Source organism: Oryctolagus cuniculus, chromosome 12 (assembly GCF_964237555.1).
Source record: "Oryctolagus cuniculus chromosome 12, mOryCun1.1, whole genome shotgun sequence".
Lineage (NCBI taxonomy): Eukaryota > Metazoa > Chordata > Mammalia > Lagomorpha > Leporidae > Oryctolagus > Oryctolagus cuniculus.
This window is the reverse complement of record NC_091443.1, coordinates 106,472,797-106,492,635: the sequence shown is the minus strand read 5'-3', so window position 1 is coordinate 106,492,635 and position 19,839 is coordinate 106,472,797. Positions and strand designations below refer to the sequence as shown.

Genomic DNA, 19,839 nt, shown 5'->3' with positions numbered 1-19,839 from the left:
TATGATCCCAGTTTCTTAATAAGCACCGTGGAAGACAGCAGATGATGTCCAAGAACTTGGGTCCCGGCCACCAACATGGGAGAGCCAGACCTGGCTGCTGCAGGCATTCAGAGTCAACCAGCAATGGAAGATCTCTGTCTCTCTCTGCCTTTCAGATGCATTTTTGGATTTTTTTTTAATGCTACTATACATATTGTTTTAACATGATTATGCGTTGGTAAAAAAGTTAAAGAACTGAGTACTATGTGCTTTTACCCATTAACTAAAACTTATTCTGTTCATTTGTACTGTTAAAAACTCATTTACTGGAGCCAAGGTTGTGGGTCAATCTGCCATCTGCAGCATCCTACATGGGCACCAGTTCATTTCCCAGATGCTCCACTTCCAGTCCAGCTTCCCATTAATGAAGCCTGACACAGCCCTGGCCATTGTGGCCATCTGGGAAGTGAACCAGCAGACAAAAGATCTCTTTCTCTCTCTCCATTTCTCTACAGCTTTGACTTCCAAATAAACACGTTTAAAAAAAACAAAAACAAACAAACAAACAAAAAACACAACTCAGGAACAAGCATTGTGGCAACATAGTTAGTAAAACTGCCATCTGTGATATGCACATCCCATATGGTCACCTGTCCATGTCCCAGCTGCTCCAGTTCTGATCCAGCTACCTGCTAATGGCCTGGGAAAAGCAGTGCATGCAAAATGGTTCAAGTGTTTGGGCCCCTGCCACCCACATGGGAGACCTGAAGCTCCTGGCTTTGCCTGCCCCAGTACTGGCCATTGTGGCCATATGGGAAATGAACCAGCAGATGGAAGTGAACCAGCAAATGAAAGATCTGTCTCTGTAACTCTTTCAAAAACAAACATTTTTTTAAAACCAAAATAAACTCATTTATTTCTATTAGAAATAAGAGGAGAGGCCAGCACTGTGGCCTCTTTTTTAACAGTGAGTTAAAAAAGGCCCAGTCTACAGTGCCAGCATCCCATATAGGAGCCAGTTTGAGTCCTGGCTGTTCCACTTCCGATCCAGCTCCCCACTGGGAAATGCGCCTGGGAAAGCAGGGGAGAATGCAACCACATGGGAGACCTGGAGGAAGCTCCTGGCTCCTGGCTCCGGATCATCTCAGCCAGACATTTGGAGAGTGAACCAGCAGATGGAAAAACTCTGTCTCTACCTCTCTAACTCTTTCAAATGAATAAAATATTAAAAAAAGAAAGAAAAAGAAAGAAATTGGAGGAAAGCCCTTACTAGATTTTAGCTGCTGAACAACTAGGTTCAAGTCAAAGAAAACAACTTTGCAGACAGTTTTAGAGAGACACTGCTTTGAGAACTATAATTTCAATTATATTATATAGCTGAAGCCACAGAAACTCAGTATTTTCAAAGCGTTTTACCAGATTTCCTTTTAAGGAAAAAAATTGTTTTGAAGACAGACATTATGAATGGTATTAATATTCCTATTCAGAGGGCCGGGTGCTGTGGCGTAGTGGGTAAAACCACTGCCTGCAGTGCCAGCATCCCATGTGGCCGCCGGTGTGAGTCCCGGCCGCTCCACTTCCAATCCAGCTCTCTGTTCTGACCTGGGAAAGCAGTAGAAGATGGCCCAAGTCCTTGGGCCCCTGCACCTGCATGGAAGACCTGGAAGAAGCTCCTGGCTCAGGATTGGTACTGCTGCGGCCAACTGGGGAGTGAAACAGCGGATGGAAGACCTCTCTCTCTCTGCTTCTCTGTGTAACTCCTTCATATAAATGAATAAATCTTTAAAAAATATTACTGTTCAGTAATGGTTTATGTTTATATTCTATTTCCTTTCTTACTGTGTCCCAATCTCTTGACAGGCTAAAAGGCACCAACTTCAGAAGTAACCCTGTCTGGGGCCAGTATTGTAATGCAGCAGATTAAGCCACAGCTTACAACCCTGGTATCCCATACCTGAGTGCTGATTTGAGTCCCGCTGCTCCACTTCTGATACAGCTCCCTGCTAATGTGCCTGGGAAGGCAGCAAATGATAGGAAAATTAACTGGGAGCAAGTCACCCACGTGGGAGACCCAGACAGAGTTCCCAGCTCCTGGCTTCAGCCTGGCCCAGATCTGGCTGTTGCTACTATTTGGAGAATGAACCAAAAGAAGGAATATCTAAATCTCTGCCTCTCTCTGTCCCCTCTCCCACAATCACCCGCCTTTTAAATACATATATTTTTTAAAAAATAATTCTGTCCTTAAAAGTACTTATTCGGTGTTGCATTTTCTTTCAATTCTTCCACACAGCTGGTGAACACACCATTTAGACCATTTTTTACTGTTTTAGCTTTGTATTTAAAAAAAAGATTTATTTAAACGACAGAGTTACAGAGAGAGGTAGAGACAGAGAGAGAGAGAGTTCTTCCATGTGCTGGTTCAATCCCCAGTTGGCCGCAACAACTGGAGCTGCGCCGATCCGAAGCCAGGAGCTTCTTCCGGGTCTCCCATGCAGGTTCAGGGCCCCAAGGACTTGGGGCATCTTCCACTGCTTCCCCAGGCCATTAGCAGAGAGCTGGATAGGAAGCGCAGCAGCCAGGACATGAACCAGTGTCCACATGGAGTGCTAGCACTGCAGACCTAACTGCCAGAATGCCGGTCCCACATGTACGAGATGTCTAAAAAGCATATCTGAGGTATGTTAGATATGAGGTATGCGGTATCTAGCCATGTTAGATAATCGTGAATATTATTTCTTAATATTCTGTCAAACTTTGAATGCATCTTTTACTCTTCCATGCAGCGGACAATTCTGGTCCTTGAGATCTTCTGTCTGTCAGTACACTTCACTGTGTAGCATCAAAGCACATTCATGAACATAATTCCGTGCTCATCAGAAGCCTCTTGGAACACTGTTAAGCTCATGCTGGTGGACATGACTCTAAAATTCTGACGTTTTGCCCCCAACCTTGCATTTTTTAATTGGGAGTGGATACTGTCTTGTTTTCCTTGAAATGATAGACTTTATTCATTTGAGAAAAAAAATCTGCCAGAAACCCAAGTTGGAATAACCATTGCCAGCCACCTTTTAAGTGAGAAAGGTGTTCCAGTCAAGTGACTAGCTCACCTGTGACTCAGTCACACAAAGCTTCTGTTTCATCACTTGACAGTATTAAAAAAATACTATGTTCAAGGATCAAGATTTAACAAAACTATTTTTACTGCTTCATCATGGACACTTGTAAGTGAAACTGACATTTTTTTTCCTTCTATTTTCTTTTAAATGCCTCTTGTGCCTGGTGGTAAAGAAAAAAAATACCATGACTACTTGCAGTTGGGTATCGGCGCCGTTTCTCTGTGCTGAGATACCAGCAGTTTTACCAACTGTGGCATCTGCACCTGCACCACTGGTGCCAACGTCCACACACTGAAGAAGACAACTTAAATCAGTATTCTTGTAGAAACAGTTTCAGCCTAGGGGTCTGAGGGCCCTACTTTGAGAACCACTGAAGCAAGTGTTTAAGCCAATTAAATATACTATCTTCTCATGTATGAGTGTTTTGTTTTTTAAGATTTATATATCAGAGAGGTAGAGTTACAGACAGACAGGGAGGGAGAGAGGTCTTCCATCCACTGACTGACTCCCCAAATGTCTACAATGGCCAGAGCTGAGCCGATCTGAAGCTAGGAGCCAGGAGCTTCTTCCGGGTCTCCCATGCAGGTACAGGGGCCCAAGGATTTGGGCCATCTTCTACTGCTTCCCCAGGCCATTAGCAGAGAGCTGGATCAGAAGAGGAGCAGCCACACATCTGTATTAGGCTGGAATTTGTTCACATTATTCAACCAAATAGTCTATCACGCAACAACTTGAACACAGATACAAATGATAACACAGACAACACAGAAATTTATAAATATAAGATCACACTACTAGTCTGAAACTTCTTCCATTAGAAAATATGAGTTTTGAAGCCAGCATTGCGGCACAGCAGGTTCAGCCACGGCCTTTGACACTAGCATCCCATATCAGAGCACCGACTCGAATATCAGCTACTCCATTTCTGATCAGGTAACCTGCTAAAGTGCCTGGGAAAGCAGCAGCAGATGTTTCAAGCACTTGCACTCCTGCTACCTACAGAGAGACCTGGATAGAATTCCTCGCTCCTATCTTCACCTGTCCAGGCCCCTGCCACTGTGGCCATTGAAGGAGTCAACCAGGGGCCGGCACTTTGGCACAGTGGGTTAAAGCCCTGGCCTGCAGTGCCGGCATCCCACATAGGCACCAGTTCTAGTCCTGGCTGCTCCTCTTCTGATCCAGCTCTCTGCTGTGGCCTGGGAAAGCAGCAGAGGATGGCCCAATTCCTTGGGCCCCTGCACTCGCATGGGAGACCAGGAAACTCCTGGCTCCAGATCAGCACAGCTCCAGCCGTTGTGGCCATCTGGGGAGTGAACCAGTAGCTGGAAGACCTCTCTCTGTCTCTACTTCTCTCTGTATCTCTTTCAAACAAATAAAATAAATCTTTAAAAAAAAAAAAAAAAGGAGTAAACCAGCAGATGGTAGAGCTCTTTCTCTCCATCCTCCATCTCTTCCTCTATCATGCTACCTTTCAAGGAAAAAATCTTAAAAAAAAAAAAAAAAGGAAATATGATTTTCTAGGGCAGGTGTTAAGCACAGTGGTTGACACATCACACTTGGGGGATACACACAGGTTTAAGTCCCAGCTCAGCTTCTGACTCTAGCCAACGCGCACCCCGGGAGGCAGCAGATGACGGCTCAAGTACTTAGGTCCCTGTGAACCATGTAGGAGACCTGACTGTTCCCGATTCCTGACTTTGGCCTGACCCAGCCCAGACTGTTGCTGGCATTTGAAGAGTGAACTAGCAGATGGAAAATCTATCTACCCTCTCTTCTGTTACTTTACCTTTCAAATAAACTTTAAAAAAATGTTTTTCCATAAAGCACTTATAACACAATGAGGTCAATCAATGTTCTAAATATTTGCTTTAATTCACAATGAAACATATCAATAGATAGAACTACAGAAACAAGAGTGTGAAAGAATCCTAACACCAAAACCTCTCTTCCCACCCTTCTCCCTTCAATTACTTCCTTAGACGAAACCTTCCTCCACTATTTTTTGTTGTTGTTGTTGTTGTTGACAGGCAGAGTGGACGGTGAGAGAGAGAGACAAAGAGAAAGGTCTTCCTTTTCCATTGGTTCATCCCCCAATGACTGCTGCAGCCGGCAAACCACGCTGCTTCTCCTGGTCTCCCATGGGGTGCAGGGCCCAAGCACTTGGGCCATCCTCCACTGCACTCCCTGGCCACAGCAGAGAGCTGGCCTGGAAGAGGGGCAACCGGGACAGAATCCAGCGCCCCGACCGGGACTAGAACCCGGTGTGCCGGCGCCGCAGGCGGAGGATTAGCCTAGTGAGCCGCGGTGCCAGCCACACTATTCTCTATTAACCCAGATGGTTCCACTGGGGCTACTTTAGCTACCTCTCTCCTGTGACACAAAATCTGACCGAAGGATTCTTACCAGATCAACCCCCTCCCAGAGATCAGTGCCAGGCAGGCTAAGCCAGGAAAAGGGAGTCTTCCCTGAGCCTAGAGTGCTCCCTGGGAGACCTGTTGCCACGTGGACAATTCTGGCCAGCATTCATGCTGCCGAAACAGGGAAAACAGCACCAAACTGCTTCCTACAAGGTTATGGGTAGCTGTGTTTTCTTCAAAGGCTGAGATTACCCAGTTCATTGCACACTTGGTAACATTTTTTTTTTTAATAATTTATCAGATGGGTAAAAAACTGGTACCCAAAATAAGTTTCTATACAGTACAAAATAATTTGTTTCAAAATTTCTAGGAAAATTAATTTCAAAGGATATTACCTATATGCCCAAGGATTTAGATCTAATGATGTTCAAAGCATTATTTAAAATAGAAGAAAAAGGCCGGTGCTGCGGCTCAATGGGCTAATCCTCCACCTGCGGCACCTGCACACGAGGTCCTAGTCCCGGTCGGGGCGCCGGATTCTGTCCCGGTTGCTCCTCTTCCAGTCCAGCTCTCTGCTGTGGCCAGGGAGTGCAGTGGAGGATGGCCCAAGTGCTTGGGCTCTGCCCGCATGGGAGACCAGGAGGGGGCACCTGGCTCTTGGCTCCTGATCAGTTTTGTGGGGTGAACCAACAGAAGGAAGACCTTTGTCTCTATCTCTCTCTCTGTGTCTATAACTCTGTCTAACTCTGCCTGGCAAAAAAAAAGACAGAGAGAGAGAGAAGAAGAAGAAAATGAAAACCACCTAGATATCCAGTACCAGGAGGTGTGACTGAGAACAGGTACAGGCACATCACAGGAAACACTTCAGAGGAATACACTATGACCAGATCTACAATACTGAATGACAAAGCAGATTACAGAACTGGTTTTTTTTTTTTTTAAAGGGAGGGGGAGTATATATAAGCATAGGAGAAAAAAAGATGACCAAATGACCAGAAAAATACACACCAAAAATTTGATAGTAATGTTTCTGAATGACTAGATTATAGATGATTCTTTGGCAGTTTTACTTATTTGGTTTCTAAATATCCTTTTTTAAAATAAAGATTTATTTATTTACTTGAAAGGCAGAGTCACAGAGAGGCAGAGACAGAGAGGAGTCTCCCATTTGCTGATTTGCTCCCTAGATGGCTGCAATGGCCAGGGCTGCACTGATCCGAAGCCAGGAGCTTCTCCTGGTCTCCCACGCGGGTCCAGGGGCCCAAGGACTTGGGCCATCTTCCACTGCTTTCCCAGGCCATAGCAGAGAGCTGGATGGCCAATCCAGCTTCCTACTAAATGCACCTTGGATGAAGCAGATGGTGTCCCAAGTACTAGGACTCCTGAAACTCACGTGAGGAACCCAGATGGAATTCCTAGCTCCTGTTTCCGGCCTGGCCCAGGACCAGCTATTGAGAGCATTTGTGGAGTGAATGAGTGGATAATGATTCCCCTCTTGCTCTCCCAGTCCCCTGTCATTCTGGCTTTCAAATAAATAAATCTTTGAAAAGGAAAAAAAAAAAAAATCTTGTTGACCTACCACCACCATCCATTCCCGTGGAAACAACCTTCGGCATAAACTACATCATGTTCAAAGTTTATTTGGTAATACTGAAAGGCACCTAAGATGATGGCCAATATTTAAACCTGTGTACTAATATTTTCACTCTCATATTTCAAGCTTTGTAATTTCTATAAGGTTAAACTAGGTTTTGCATCTATCTTGAAAAGCTGCTTTTCTTACTCTTCCCCTTTAAAATGCCCTGTGATGCCAGTTTTGCAGCAATGGATGGTGTTCCAGAATCTCAGTACAAACTCAGGCAGTCTTCCTGACGCAGGGTCCCTGTGTGCTTCTGACACAGGTCTTGTTCACTGCAGCTACAAAAACTTTAAAGGCAAATAAAGGGAAATTACCTAGCGCCTAGTTAGTTATTCTCCATTCCGCACTAGCTGCAGAGTGCTTTTAACCCCGTAGGGTGAAGCTGTCTGTGCTGCTAGCACAGAGGTTACCATGCGCTGAGAAATGTCAGTCAAGTTTATCATCACTACCATCACCATCATAGAACTGTCCTCATCTGGGACAGCACATCAAGGCTAACAGGCTAACTGTGTCATTGCCTAACAAGTCTGTCTGTTCAAAAACTACGTTTTGTATCTATTTTTCACCTAAATCTACCAAGAGATCAAGGTGTGGTTCTATCTCAAGCAGGAGCCAACGAAACCGCCTGCATTCTGGCTCAGCTTTTGCTACTTCCCAAATGTATACTTTCTGAAAACTGATACATCTACTTCATGTTGAAGGTTCACACACAGCCACTGTAATTCTTCTAGAAACCAGTTATGGTACACATTACTTTCTCATAGGGCTATTATAAAATATATATATATAAACTCCAATGTATACATATATTATTATGCATATATAGATATACATTATGTATATATTGGAGTAGGGAATGAAATAAACTGACAATTACTATATACTACCTTGATAAAATTCTAAGTGTCCTGACAAGATACAAAAAAAACTTATAGGTATATTTACTTTTTTCCCTATTTATCACTTTACAAGTAAGCAACTAAACAGTTAGCCCAGAGCCCACACAAGCAGAGTGAAAACACTAATATTTGGTAAAAGAGAAATGCATGCATACCTCCTGTAATCTAAAAAAAAAATGCTTAAATATTCAAATACAGGTAGCAACTACAACTACTCAGAACATCCCTCTAAGAGACATGAAGCAGACAAAACAATGGTGAAGATTTTAACCACTCGAGCTGGGGAAACCCACTGATGGCTTCCTTCATTCTGAGTGGGCACCATCTTTCAGAATCACCTTTTAGAGAATTCTCAGAACACAGTCCTGGAAAAGGGACCCTGCTTTATCACTCCGGGTCTCCAGTAATGCTTTATATGTACAGGCGCTATTTTTTTTTTTTTTTTTTTTTTTTTTTACAGGCAGAGTGGACAGTGAGAGAGAGAGACAGAGAGAAAGGTCTTCCTTTGCCGTTGGTTCACCCTCCAATGGTCGCTGGGCGCTGCAGCCAGCGCACCACGCTGATCCGAAGCCAGGAGCCAGGTGCTTCTCCTGGTCTCCCATGGGGTGCAGGGCCCAAGCACTTGGGCCATCCTCCACTGCACTCCCTGGCCACAGCAGAGAGCTGGCCTGGAAGAGGAGCAACCGGGACAGAATCCAGTGCCCCAACCAGGACTAGAACCTGGTGTGCCGGCACCACTAGGCGGAGGATTAGCCTATTGAGCCCGCAGCGCCGGCAGGTGCTATTTCAATTCAACGCCCCACCCCTTAGCCAGCTGGCCTTTATCTAACATTGCCTTTTTCCAAATCTAAGCAGATTAACCAAGGAGGGAATAAAATCAAGTTACTAAGGGACACATGCCATCCATAAGAAACCTAAGTCTTGCCGGCGCCGCGGCTCACTAGGCTAATCCTCCGCCTAGCGGCGCCGGCACACCGGGTTCTAGTCCCGGTTGGGGCACCGGATTCTGTCCCGGTTGCCCCTCTTCCAGGCCAGTTCTCTGCTGTGGCCAGGGAGTGCAGTGGAAGATGGCCCAGGTGCTTGGGCCCTGCACCCCATGGGAGACCAGGAAAAGCACCTGGCTCCTGGCTCCTGCCATTGGATCAGCGCGGTGCGCCGGCCGCAGCGCGCCGGCCGCGGCGGCCATTGGAGGGTGAACCAACGGCAAAGGAAGACCTTTCTCTCTGTCTCTCTCTCTCACTGTCCACTCTGCCTGTCAAAAAAAAAAAAAAAAAAAAAAAAAAAAAGAAACCTAAGTCTCCTCTTCATATACCTGTTTTTCAAGGAAGTACATAAAATAAGGATGGGGAAGAAGAGAGCGCCCCCAGGAATTTAAGCCGATAACATAAGCCAGTCCGATAAATGAGAACAATGACTCCCCCAGGCTGAGAATGCCACTCCGAAGCTCGACTTGACAGTTCTAACATTTCCAAGAGCGTCTTTGCAAGTTCAGATTGGCAAGGACTCAGCCCCAGGAGGGTAAATCAAAGAAAAGGCCTCAGGCCCCTTAGTCAGGATGTGGTCATTACTTCTCCTGTGTAACTCTGGCTGGACTACTTTTTATCAGTATGAAGAAGAAAAACAAAAATGAAGATGCTAACAGCACTGCCTTAATTCACACGAAAGGCTGTGGTAAAGCATTTTTAAAGCGAAGTGTTACTCAGTCACAAATGACACCATCGCCTTTGCATCTGTGGAGAGAGCAGCATCACTCCCTAAAATCGTTCCTATACACGCTCCCTTGCAGGGCAAATGTATTATTTATAGAGAAACACAGTCACAAATAATCATCTGCTTAACATTCCTAACTACTAAATAAAGACTGAACCTCTCCCTTCTAGACTCAGGGCTCTAACATTTTCTAATTTAGTAGCCTGACGTTGGGAGAAGGGGTTTCTTGGCGTTGATGAATAGAAATTTTTTTTTTTTTTTTTTGACAGGCAGAGCGGACAGTGAGAGAGAGAGACAGAGAGAAAGGTCTTCCTTTGCCGTTGGTTCACCCTCCAATGGCCGCCGCGGCCGGCGCGCTGCGGCCGGCGCACCGCGCTGATCCGATGGCAGGAGCCAGGAGCCAGGTGCTTTTCCTGGTCTCCCATGGGGTGCAGGGCCCAAGCACCTGGGCCATCCTCCACTGCACTCTCTGGCCACAGCAGAGAGCTGGCCTGGAAGAGGGGCAACCGGGACAGAATCCGGTGCCCCAACCGGGACTAGAACCCGGTGTGCCGGCGCTGCTAGGCGGAGGATTAGCCTAGTGAGCCGCGGCGCCGGCCGATGAATAGAAATTTAATTAGCTCAACAACAAAAAATTCCACAAGGGGCCGGCGTCGTGGCGCAATAGGTTAGTCTCTGTGGCGCAATAGGTTAATCTCCCCCTGTGACACTGACATCCCATATGGGCGCAGGGTTCCAGTCCCGGCTGCTCCTGTTCCAGTCCAGCTCTCTGCTGTGGCCCGGGAGTGTAGTGGAGGATGGCCCAAGTGACTGGGCCCTGCACCTGCATGGGAGACCAGGAAGAAGCTCCTGGCTCCTGGCTTCAGATCGGCGCAGTGCCAGCAGTAGCGGCCATTTAGGGGGTGAACCAACAGAAGGAAGACCTTTCTCTCTCTCTCTCTCTAACTGTCAAAAAAAAAAAAAAAAGTTCCACCAAAAGTAGTATGTTACACAGTCACTTATGCAAAAAGAGTAACGATTTATGCCATACAAATAATGTAAAGAACGAAGTGTCATCTGTTTACTAGCTAATTTACTTCCTGGGAAAACTTTCTATTCCATCCATAAAAAGAGAAATGGAGTTGCCAAATTATGTCAAATATTTCAGAAGGTCTTTTAAAAAAGGCCATATTCTAGCTCCCACAGGCTGCACAGTTATTAGCACAAGCTCCTCCGATTTTAGGTGTGATCACAACTGCATGCTAGCGAGGACTGCAAAGAGGTCCGTTTGTGTCCGAAAACGAAAAAACAATACTTAAGTTTGTGTCACAGATGATCTCTTACAGCATGAGTTCACGGAAAATAATAAAAAGAGACTCCTTGAGGTTGGAAAAGCGCACTCTTTCCTTTCATATTTAAGATCAAAACAAATTTATGAACAGGAAAAATCAGCTCAACTCTCTTGGCTTAGGGAATACCAATCTACGGTATTTTGCTTTGACTCCTGACTGCCTTTCTTTCTTTCTTTCTTTTTCTTTCTTTTTTTTTTGACAGGCAGAGTGGACAGTGAGAGAGAGACAGAAAGGTCTTCCTTTGTCATTGGTTCACCCTCCAATGGCCGCCGCGGCCGCGCGCCCTGCAGCTGGCGCACCGCGCTGATCCGATGGCAGGAGCCAGGTACTTATTCTGGTCTCCCATGGGGTGCAGGGCCCAAGCACTTGGGCCATCCTCCACTGCACTCCCTGGCCAGAGCAGAGAGCTGGCCTGGGAGAGGGGCAACCGGGACAGAATCCGGCGCCCCGACCGGGACTAGAACCCGGTGTGCCGGCGCCGCAAGGTGGAGGATTAGCCTAGTGAGCCGCGGCGCCGGCCTCCTGACTGCCTTTCATATGAAGTCCCAGTTTTCCTATCGAGCCCTCAGTCACCTTTTGAATATTTATGCGATATCCATGACATTTTTCTAATATGATCTCTTGCACTCACATGGTAGTCTTCTATCCAAACAATATAGCAAGATGGCGACTATACTATATAGTCAAACGAATATTTACTGAGTGGGAAAACAAAAAGCATAAATCATAATAATTATGAGTATTCTCCCTTGCTACCATAAAAAGCACCTTAAAAAAGACAACTGCCAAATACTACTGTACCAGAATATAAGAAAACATAATCACAGCAGAAACCGTAAGGCCTAAAGGGAGGGAGGGGAAGTATCAGCTTGAACGGAGTATGACCCAGAAGAGCCCTGAGGGACAATCAGACCTGGCAGACAGACCCAGGTACAGTAAGGGGCAGCTGTCACGGGCATGTTTCAAAGGGAAAACCAGATCAGACAGAAGCCTGAAAGAAAAAGGCGCACACAGGCACGCGTGTGCATGAAGACCCCACTGGGGCAGGCACTGCGGCACAGCGGACCAAGCTGCCACCCGGGATGCCCACGTCCCACATCAGGGCGCCAGTCCAGTCTGCACTGCTCGGCTCCCAACCCTCTTTCCTGCTAATGCGCCTGGCAAAGGCCTGGATGAAGCACCTGGCTCCCGGCTTTGGTCTGGCCCAGACTCGGCTGTTGCGGCCATTTGGGGAGGGAACCAATGGATGGAAGGAAGCTCTCTTCCCCACCGCCTCCTCTCTCCCCCCTCCCTCCTCCTCCTCTGTCCCTTTCTCACACTCTGCCTTTCAAATAAACAAGTAAATGAACAAATAAGTCTTCTGGGAAAAAGAAAGCTACTGGTGTGATCGTATCTGCTCAAACATCACGAAAACTGCACAGGAACACTTCTTGGTAAGCGTGGAGAAGACAAGGCCTGACAGGCAGATGAGCTTAATCAACAGCTAGGCCGCCTGAGGAGCAAAAGTTAAACACATCAAATGCTTTAATAATAATAATTTTTTTAGAAAATAACAAATCACAAACCCCACGGACAGATCCTGGTATGTGAAATCCAGATGCATTTTTTTCCTTGCTCTTTCCATTCTAAGCAAATAGTTTAACATGAACAAACCACACAGATTTTATCAAAATAGTCACTCATCTTCAAAGAGTCTTTTTTTTTTTAGAAATAAATACTGAAATTACTTGAACAGGAAGTGGTATGTCTGGAATCTGCTCCAGAAGAATCCGAAGTGGGGTACAGACGACATTAAGATTGGCCAGAAATGCACCCTTGTTGGAGCCGGCCCCTCGAGTTTCTCTTCACTTTCAGTTCCCTGTGTCTGACGCCCTCCCATGATGAAGGGTCAGCACACACTGGGCATGCACCATGACAACCCCCTCCCAACTCACCTGCACCTCAATGCTAACAGTCCCCAGCTAGCCGGACCACCACCCCGGTCCCCCCCAGCGCATCTTCCACTGAGTGTCTACTGCACTCCTTGCCGCTACTGAATCCGGGTCATCGCTCACTGCCTTGGCCTGTGGCGGACTTTCAGGACCATCAGCCCCCCACCCGGTTCTCAGCCGAGGTGGGAGGGCTCTGTTGTGGCACACCGCCCCATCCCGGTACCCCTGGCGCTGCGGACCGGCACAGCGGCACCGCCCCACCCCCCCCCCCCCACACACACACAGCCCTCCTAGTGCCAGCCACTGCTTGTCCAGCTGGCCTGAGTCACTCGGCGGCCGTCCTGGCCGTGGAACCAGCCCTGCCTGGCCAGAGCAGTCTCCCCGGGTTAGCACCCACTTCACCCGCACGACTACTTCCGGCTTCCCCTGTTTAGACAACTTGGCCTTGCACAGCCTACACCGGGGGGCACACACTGTCCACTCCCAAGCGACCCACACTTGCCCGAGCTCTGGAGTCCTTTTATTGGGGGGTGGGGTGGGGTGTGCAGCTCCGGGACGCGCCCAAAGCCACCACGGCCAGCCGGAGCGCTCCTCGCCCAGGCGCACCTGAGCGGCCCCGGGGCTTCCCCGGACACCCCCACACACCTCCACCCACGCACCGTGGCTGCCCCTCTTCTCCCCACAAGGCTGGGGGCTGCCCTGCCCGGTGCTGGAAGCCCAGCTCCCAGCGCGGCCCGAGGCGCCGCGAACCAGAGCCGCCCCCCGCCCAGGTGTACCTGTTTATTTCTCTTCTAGAACCGCCGCCCGACCACCGCCAGCCCCATCACCCCACCTGCGAGGCCGCCCGCCCACTCCCGGCCACTTCCCCACGGGCAGCGCCGAGAGGGGACCCGACACCACCCCGGGGCGTCCAGCCCGGGTCCCCCCCGGCTCGGCCGCCGCACCCCCGGGGAGGAGATTTACCGGCTCCTCGGCGTCGGGGGTCCTTCCGGTCAGCGCCTCGGCGGCGCAGCGGCCAGGCCCGGCCGGCCCACCACCTGCCGCCGCTCCGAGCCCCTCTCGCGACCCCGTCCTCCACGCACAAACTTACACACACAGCCGGAAATCCGGCCCCGGAATGCTCCGGTTAAAAACTTCAAGGCCTTTTTTTTTTTTCTTTCTTTCCCCTTTTCCCCGTCTGGGCTCAAACGCGCGGCCGGAGCCGAGCCGACGCCAACGGCAGGCAGGCAAGCAGGCAGGCAGGCGGCCATGGCGCCCGGCGAGGACTCGGGCGGGCGCGGCGACGGGGGCCGCGAGGGGCCAAGAGCCTCAGGGCAGCGCCGCGCGCCCGGCCGCGCCCCGCGCCCCGCGCCCGGGAGCCGGCGGCCTTTGTGCGAGGTCTGGGGCGCCCGTGGCCGCCCTCGCCCTCGCCGGCCCCGCGCGGCCGCCTCACCGTGATGTTGCAGTGCAGCGTGAGCAGCGGCGGCGCCGGCGGCGGCACCAGGAACTGGCAGTGCAGCTCGTCCAGCTTCCAGCTGACGATGCGGAACCGCTCGTGGTTCTTGTCGAAGATGGACGCCAGGAACTTCAGCTCGGCCTTCAGCCCTGACACGGACATCTTCCCCTCATCTCCGGCGGGAGGGGTTGCGGAAGGGGAGCCGGGCCCCGAGCCGCCGTCACGGCCGCGACCGCCCCGCGGGGCCGGCCCGGGCCGTGCTCTCGCGGCTCCGCCTCTCCCCGCCGCCGCGACACCCGCGTCCGAGCGCGGCAGGAAAATGGCGAGGGGGGCGCCGAGGCCTCGGCGGGCGGCCGCTCCCTTTGTAACCGACTCCACCACCGGCAGGAGGCGGCGGCCCCGCGGCTTAAAAGGGCAGCGGCGACGCCGCCCCCGCCACCGCCTGGAAAAGGGCGCCCCCCACCCCGCCCTCGTTCCCCTCCCCGCCCCGCGCGTGCACGTGGCCGGTGCGCGCGCCCGCCCGCCCGCCCCCTCCTCGCCACGACCCAGCCCCCACCCCGGCCCGTCCCATCTGCTCGGCTCCTCGCGCCGGCGGACGGGAGGCTGGGGGCCAGCCGGCTCCCGGGCCCCGAACCCGAGGAGAGGCCGGAGACCCCCCGCGCGCGCCCCCGCCCCCAGGCCTGGGGCCAGACACGTGCGCGGCCGCTCCCGCCGGCCACGTCGGCGCCGCCGCGGACGCGCGCCGGCCTCTGGGGGCGGCCGCCGGTGCACCTGACAGCGGGCCGGGGCACCCCCGCGGCCCACGCCCCAGTCCGGCCGCCGCTTCTCCAGGCGGGGACCCTCCTTTGCGATCCGGGCATCCGTGCAGCCAGGACGGCTTGGCCCCTGCCGGCCACTCCTGGGCTCCCTGCCCCACCTGAGTACCGTCTCTCCCTCTTCCCGCCTTTGGCCTCTTTGCCGGACTTGAGCTAGCCCTCGCGGCTTCCCACGTAGGCCCCTGTTTTCATGAAAGGTCTTGGATGTCAGGGAGCGCCCCCCTGACCACCTGACCTGTGAAGTGGCCTCTCAGCCCCCCTGTGTCACGCCCTATGCTAGCTCTTCTGCTCGGCACCTGTCGTTATTTTGATACCTTCTTCCTCTTAGTTCGCTCTCCGCCCAGTGGGACTGTCTTCTTATTAAGAGTTGTCTCCCCAGGACCCGTTAGGTAGTTTGGGAAGCCCACCCTTAATCTGGAATCCTCAGCGTCGAACCCAGTCCCTGGCACACGCAAGGTAGCCCCGAAATGAAGTTGGGCAGGCTGTTAGGGTAACACCTGTGTAGTCACACGGGGCTCCCTGCCTGGTTAACTTGCTACTGTCACCATCTTGAAATTCGTAATTGTTTCAACCAGAGGCCCGGCACGCCTCCTGTTTATGGTCTACAAGAAATGAAGTCCCCTGACCGAGGACTATTTTACCTTTTATTTCGGAGGCATTATAACCTGTTGTAGCGCTTCCTAGCCATCGGAGGGTCGCAGGTCTCTTTGAGAAGCTGATAAAACCTGTGACCCACCTTCCCAGGAAACCGCCTCTGCATGTAACATTGTGTACCTACGGCTCTGGCTGGAAGCACTAAGGGTCACTGGGACAGGGAAAAGGAGGAGATTCAAGTCCTGGGTTCTGAGCGAGAAAGAACTGGCTTCCACATTGGCATTGCTGCCACTTCATTTTTCCTCCAGTCCCCCCGGGCTCCTGGGACCCTACCAGACACAGCAGCCACAGACAAGGATTTGAGACAGAGGGAAGTGGCTCCTTTAGAACTTGGTATGACTTTGAGAAATAAAATGCTTTAAAAAGTTCTTTATCTAAACTTTTTTGTTATCGCCAAATTGCTGTGAGATCCAAAAGAGCTTTCTAACTCTTTGCAATTGCTTTTACAAGTTAAATCTCAGAAATAATACAAACACTAATCTCACAAGTGTTGTGTGCCAACCCCTGAGAGAGCTATAAAGATAAATAGACGTAGTTCCTGAATTAAAAAAGCTTAACATTCAGTGTCCAAAAATGCCAGGGCTGGCATTTGGCCAAGTAGTTAAGGCACCTGTTGGGACATTCACATCCCATGTTGGAGTCGCTGGGTTACTGCTGCCTCTGCTCCAGATTTCAGAAACCAGCTTCCTGTTAATATGCAGACCCTGGGATACAGCCACTGATGGTTCAAGCAGTTGGATCCCTGTCACCCACATGGGAGACCTGGACTGAGTTTCAGGCTCCTGGCTTCATCCTGGTCCAGTCCCAGCTATTGTCGGCATTTGGGGAATGAAGCAGCAGATGGGAGCGTTTCCTGGTGCTTTAGGCTTCAAATAACAGAAAACTGAATGAAGTGGTTTGGGCAATAAGGAAACGTGTGACTTCAGCTAACAGGAAGCGTGGGGCAGGGCAGGCTCCAGGACTGGTTGATTTAAGACTTACTATTGTTACGAGGGGCCCAGATGCTTTCCCTCTCTTGTCAGCCGAGAGCAAAATGTCCGTCTGTTTTTGCCGGTCATACCCAGACATAACAATATCCAGAGGCAGAAGGGGACATGTCCTTCCAAGACATGGGAAGCCTCCCAAGAATCCTCCCAGCAGACTTCCTCTGTGTGTCACTAGCCAGAAATGTGTCACATGCCCACCCCTAAGCCAATCACCAGCCAATAGATGCAATCAGTTATCGGATTTCCAGTCATCTGGGAGGGAGCAGAGGCTGGGGAATCACCAACATGCCTACGCCAGGCACGCCAAGACAACATCAGGTCATGTGTGATAAGAGAGCCAAACCACTGAACCATTACAGCGCAGGGGAGAAAGAGTGAATTCCAGAAATTGAGAAATTGCTTCTGTGAAATGTGGCCGTGTTCACGAGGGTGTCCAAGAGCCCAGATGGTTATAAGGATAGCTCGGGGCTGATGGAGCAAGCTAAGATGTTTGCGACCGGATTTCAGAACCCTGAAACACAATGCCAGGAAAAACAGCTTCATCCTGTGAAAGTCATCACTCGTTTTTTAAAGAAACCTTTTATTTAACGAGTACAACTTTAGTAATATAGAGATTCTTCCCACCATACCTACCCTCCCACCACCACTGTCACCCCACCTCCTCCTCCGCCTCCCATGCCCAGTCCCATTCTCCATTAAGATTCATTTTCAATTAGAAGACCAACTCTATACTAAGTAAGGTTTCAACAGTTTGCACACATACACACAAAATATGAAAGCTTTGAGAACAAGTTTTACAGTTCTCATAGTTCACACTCATTGAGAACAGAGGTCCTGCATGGGAAGTAACTGCACAGTGACTCCTATTGTTAATTTAACATTTAGCACTTTTTTTTATTTGAAAGAATTACAGAGAGAGGTAGAGGGAAAGAGAGAGAGAGAGAGGTCTTCCATCCGCTGGCACACTCCCCAAATGGCCACAATGGCCAGAGCTGAGCAGATCTAAAGTCAGGAACCAGGAGCTTCTTCTGGGTATCCCACATTGGTGCAGGGGCCCAAGCACTTGGGCCATCTTCTGCTGCTTCCCCAGGCCATAGCAGAGAGCTGGATTGGAAGAGGAGCAGCCAGGACTAGAACCAGCACCCATATGGAATGCCAGCACTGCAGGCCAGGGCTTTAACCCACTGTGCCACAGCACTGGCCCCAACAATTAGCACTCTAATATATGACAACAGTGATCACCCAAGGCTCTTGACATGAGCTGGAAAGGCTATGGAAGGCTTTTGGGTCCACAATCTCCATCAGTATTTAGACAGGGCCATAAGCAAAGTGGAAGTTCTCTCCTCTCTTCAGAGAAGAGTACATCCTTCTTTGATGGTTCCTCTTTCCACTGGGTTCTCACTCACCAAGATCCTTCATGTAGAACATTTTTTTTCCAACAGTGGCTTGGCTTTCCATGCTGTCATGAGCTTTTCATCCAGACAAGAATGCCTTAAAGGCTGATTCTGAGGTCAAAGTGCTATTTATAGCGATTGTTACTCTGTGAGTCTGCTGTGTGGGCTGCTTCCCATGTTGAAACATTCTCTCATTTTTAATTCTATGTATTGTTATTACCAGACACTTGGTCTTATTTATATGATCCCTTTAACACTTAATCCTATCTATATGATCAATTTAACACTTAATATAATCAGAAAATCATCATTTTTAAGAAAATCATTCTGGTATTAGTGTATAAAATGAGATACAGTGGTCTAAAAGGGTGGAGTAGCCAGAAAAACCAGATTCCGGTCCTGGCCTGCCATTAATTCAATAGGGCAAGTTTCACCCAACTCCGGCTCTCCAGCTCCAAACACGAAGATCCTTTGGGTCAATCCAAATCAATAGTGAGAAAAACTGATGTCGGGGATGTGGTGGTGGGAATAGAAAGGGCCACACTGATTCTGGGGGGCATTTCTAAGGGAGAATTGCTAAGTCAGAGAGATGATGAGGGGATGAAAGGAAAGCAATAAGTTTTGTTTTATTGAAAGTAACACTGTGACATTTCTAGAGTGGCTAGGAGGGAGCGATGGCTTGGGAGCGATGGGGAAAAGATGTCAGATTTGGCACGTCGATAGCACTTCAGGTGGCAAGGGACATACGGTTGTGAGTCAGTCGTGGGGGGTGGCAGTGAAAGCCACAGCAGAGGTGTGATCATTGAGTCACAGGGGAGGGAGGACAGCCTGAGTCATGGAAGCGACCCGAGGAAGACCCTCCATTGAGTGGGAAGGAATCATTTGAAGAACTAAGAGGATGACCCATGCGTCCAATTGTTTATGGAAAGGACAAGAAATTTCAGAAGCAAAATAAAAGGCCGTGAACTTCAGGGATTAGGAGGTCAGTGTTGTTTTAGAGAAAACTGCAGTAGAATGGGGGTACAGGTGACAGCAGTGACGTGGGAGTCATCCCACTGAATACGTAGGCTACTTCCTTGAAAAGTCACAGAGTGATGAGAGAGAGAGATGCAAGTATTTTTGCAACAGCAAACAGGGAAACTTTTGGGGTGGGGTGGGTTTTGTTGTAGGAGAGAGATAAACATACTGTGAAGTCAGCTTTGCACTTACACAGGCCTCTTCTCAATAAATATTCACTTTTGCTTCCAGTTTGGAATCTGTGATCTTGTATTCTTCCCCCTGAATAAACCTCCCAGGAGGTTTACATACCCAGGCCCTGTATACCCCAGCTCCGCCCTTAAGGAGAGAGCCACTGGGGCCGGAGCTGTGGCCTAGTGGATTGAACCAGGGCTTGCAGTGCGGGCATCCCATATGGGTGCCACTTCAAGTCCCAGCTGCTCCACTTCCAATCCATCTTCCTGCTAACATGTCTGGGAAGGCAGCGGAGGATGGCCCAAGTGCTTGGGCCTCTGCACCCACATGAGAAAACTAGAAGAAGCTCCTGGCTCCTGGCTCCTGGCTCCTGGCTCCCAGCTTCGGCCTGGCCCAGCCCTG

General features: G+C 49.8%; 1 protein-coding gene and 1 long non-coding RNA gene across 13 annotated transcripts in view; both read right to left on the bottom strand.

The window, feature by feature from the left end:
- UBE2Q2 (ubiquitin conjugating enzyme E2 Q2) overlaps nucleotides 1-14,859 on the bottom strand; it is a 68,889-nt gene extending 54,030 nt beyond the window's left edge. For 3 of the 12 annotated variants that reach the window (XR_011380383.1, XM_070053250.1, XM_070053255.1), the window contains exon 1: nucleotides 14,395-14,853. Coding sequence is in view for 8 of the 12 variants with exons in the window: in XM_070053250.1 (XP_069909351.1) it covers nucleotides 14,395-14,559 (165 nt within the window). In the remaining 4 variants the exon portion in view is untranslated. 12 annotated transcript variants of the gene reach the window in all.
- LOC138844757 (uncharacterized) lies at nucleotides 1,811-13,919 on the bottom strand. The gene is made up of 2 exons (XR_011381093.1): nucleotides 9,282-13,919; nucleotides 1,811-8,904 (listed from the first exon to the last, which is right to left on the bottom strand). It is a non-coding gene; the product is annotated as an uncharacterized lncRNA (long non-coding RNA).
- Nucleotides 14,860-19,839: the final 4,980 nt, after the last annotated feature.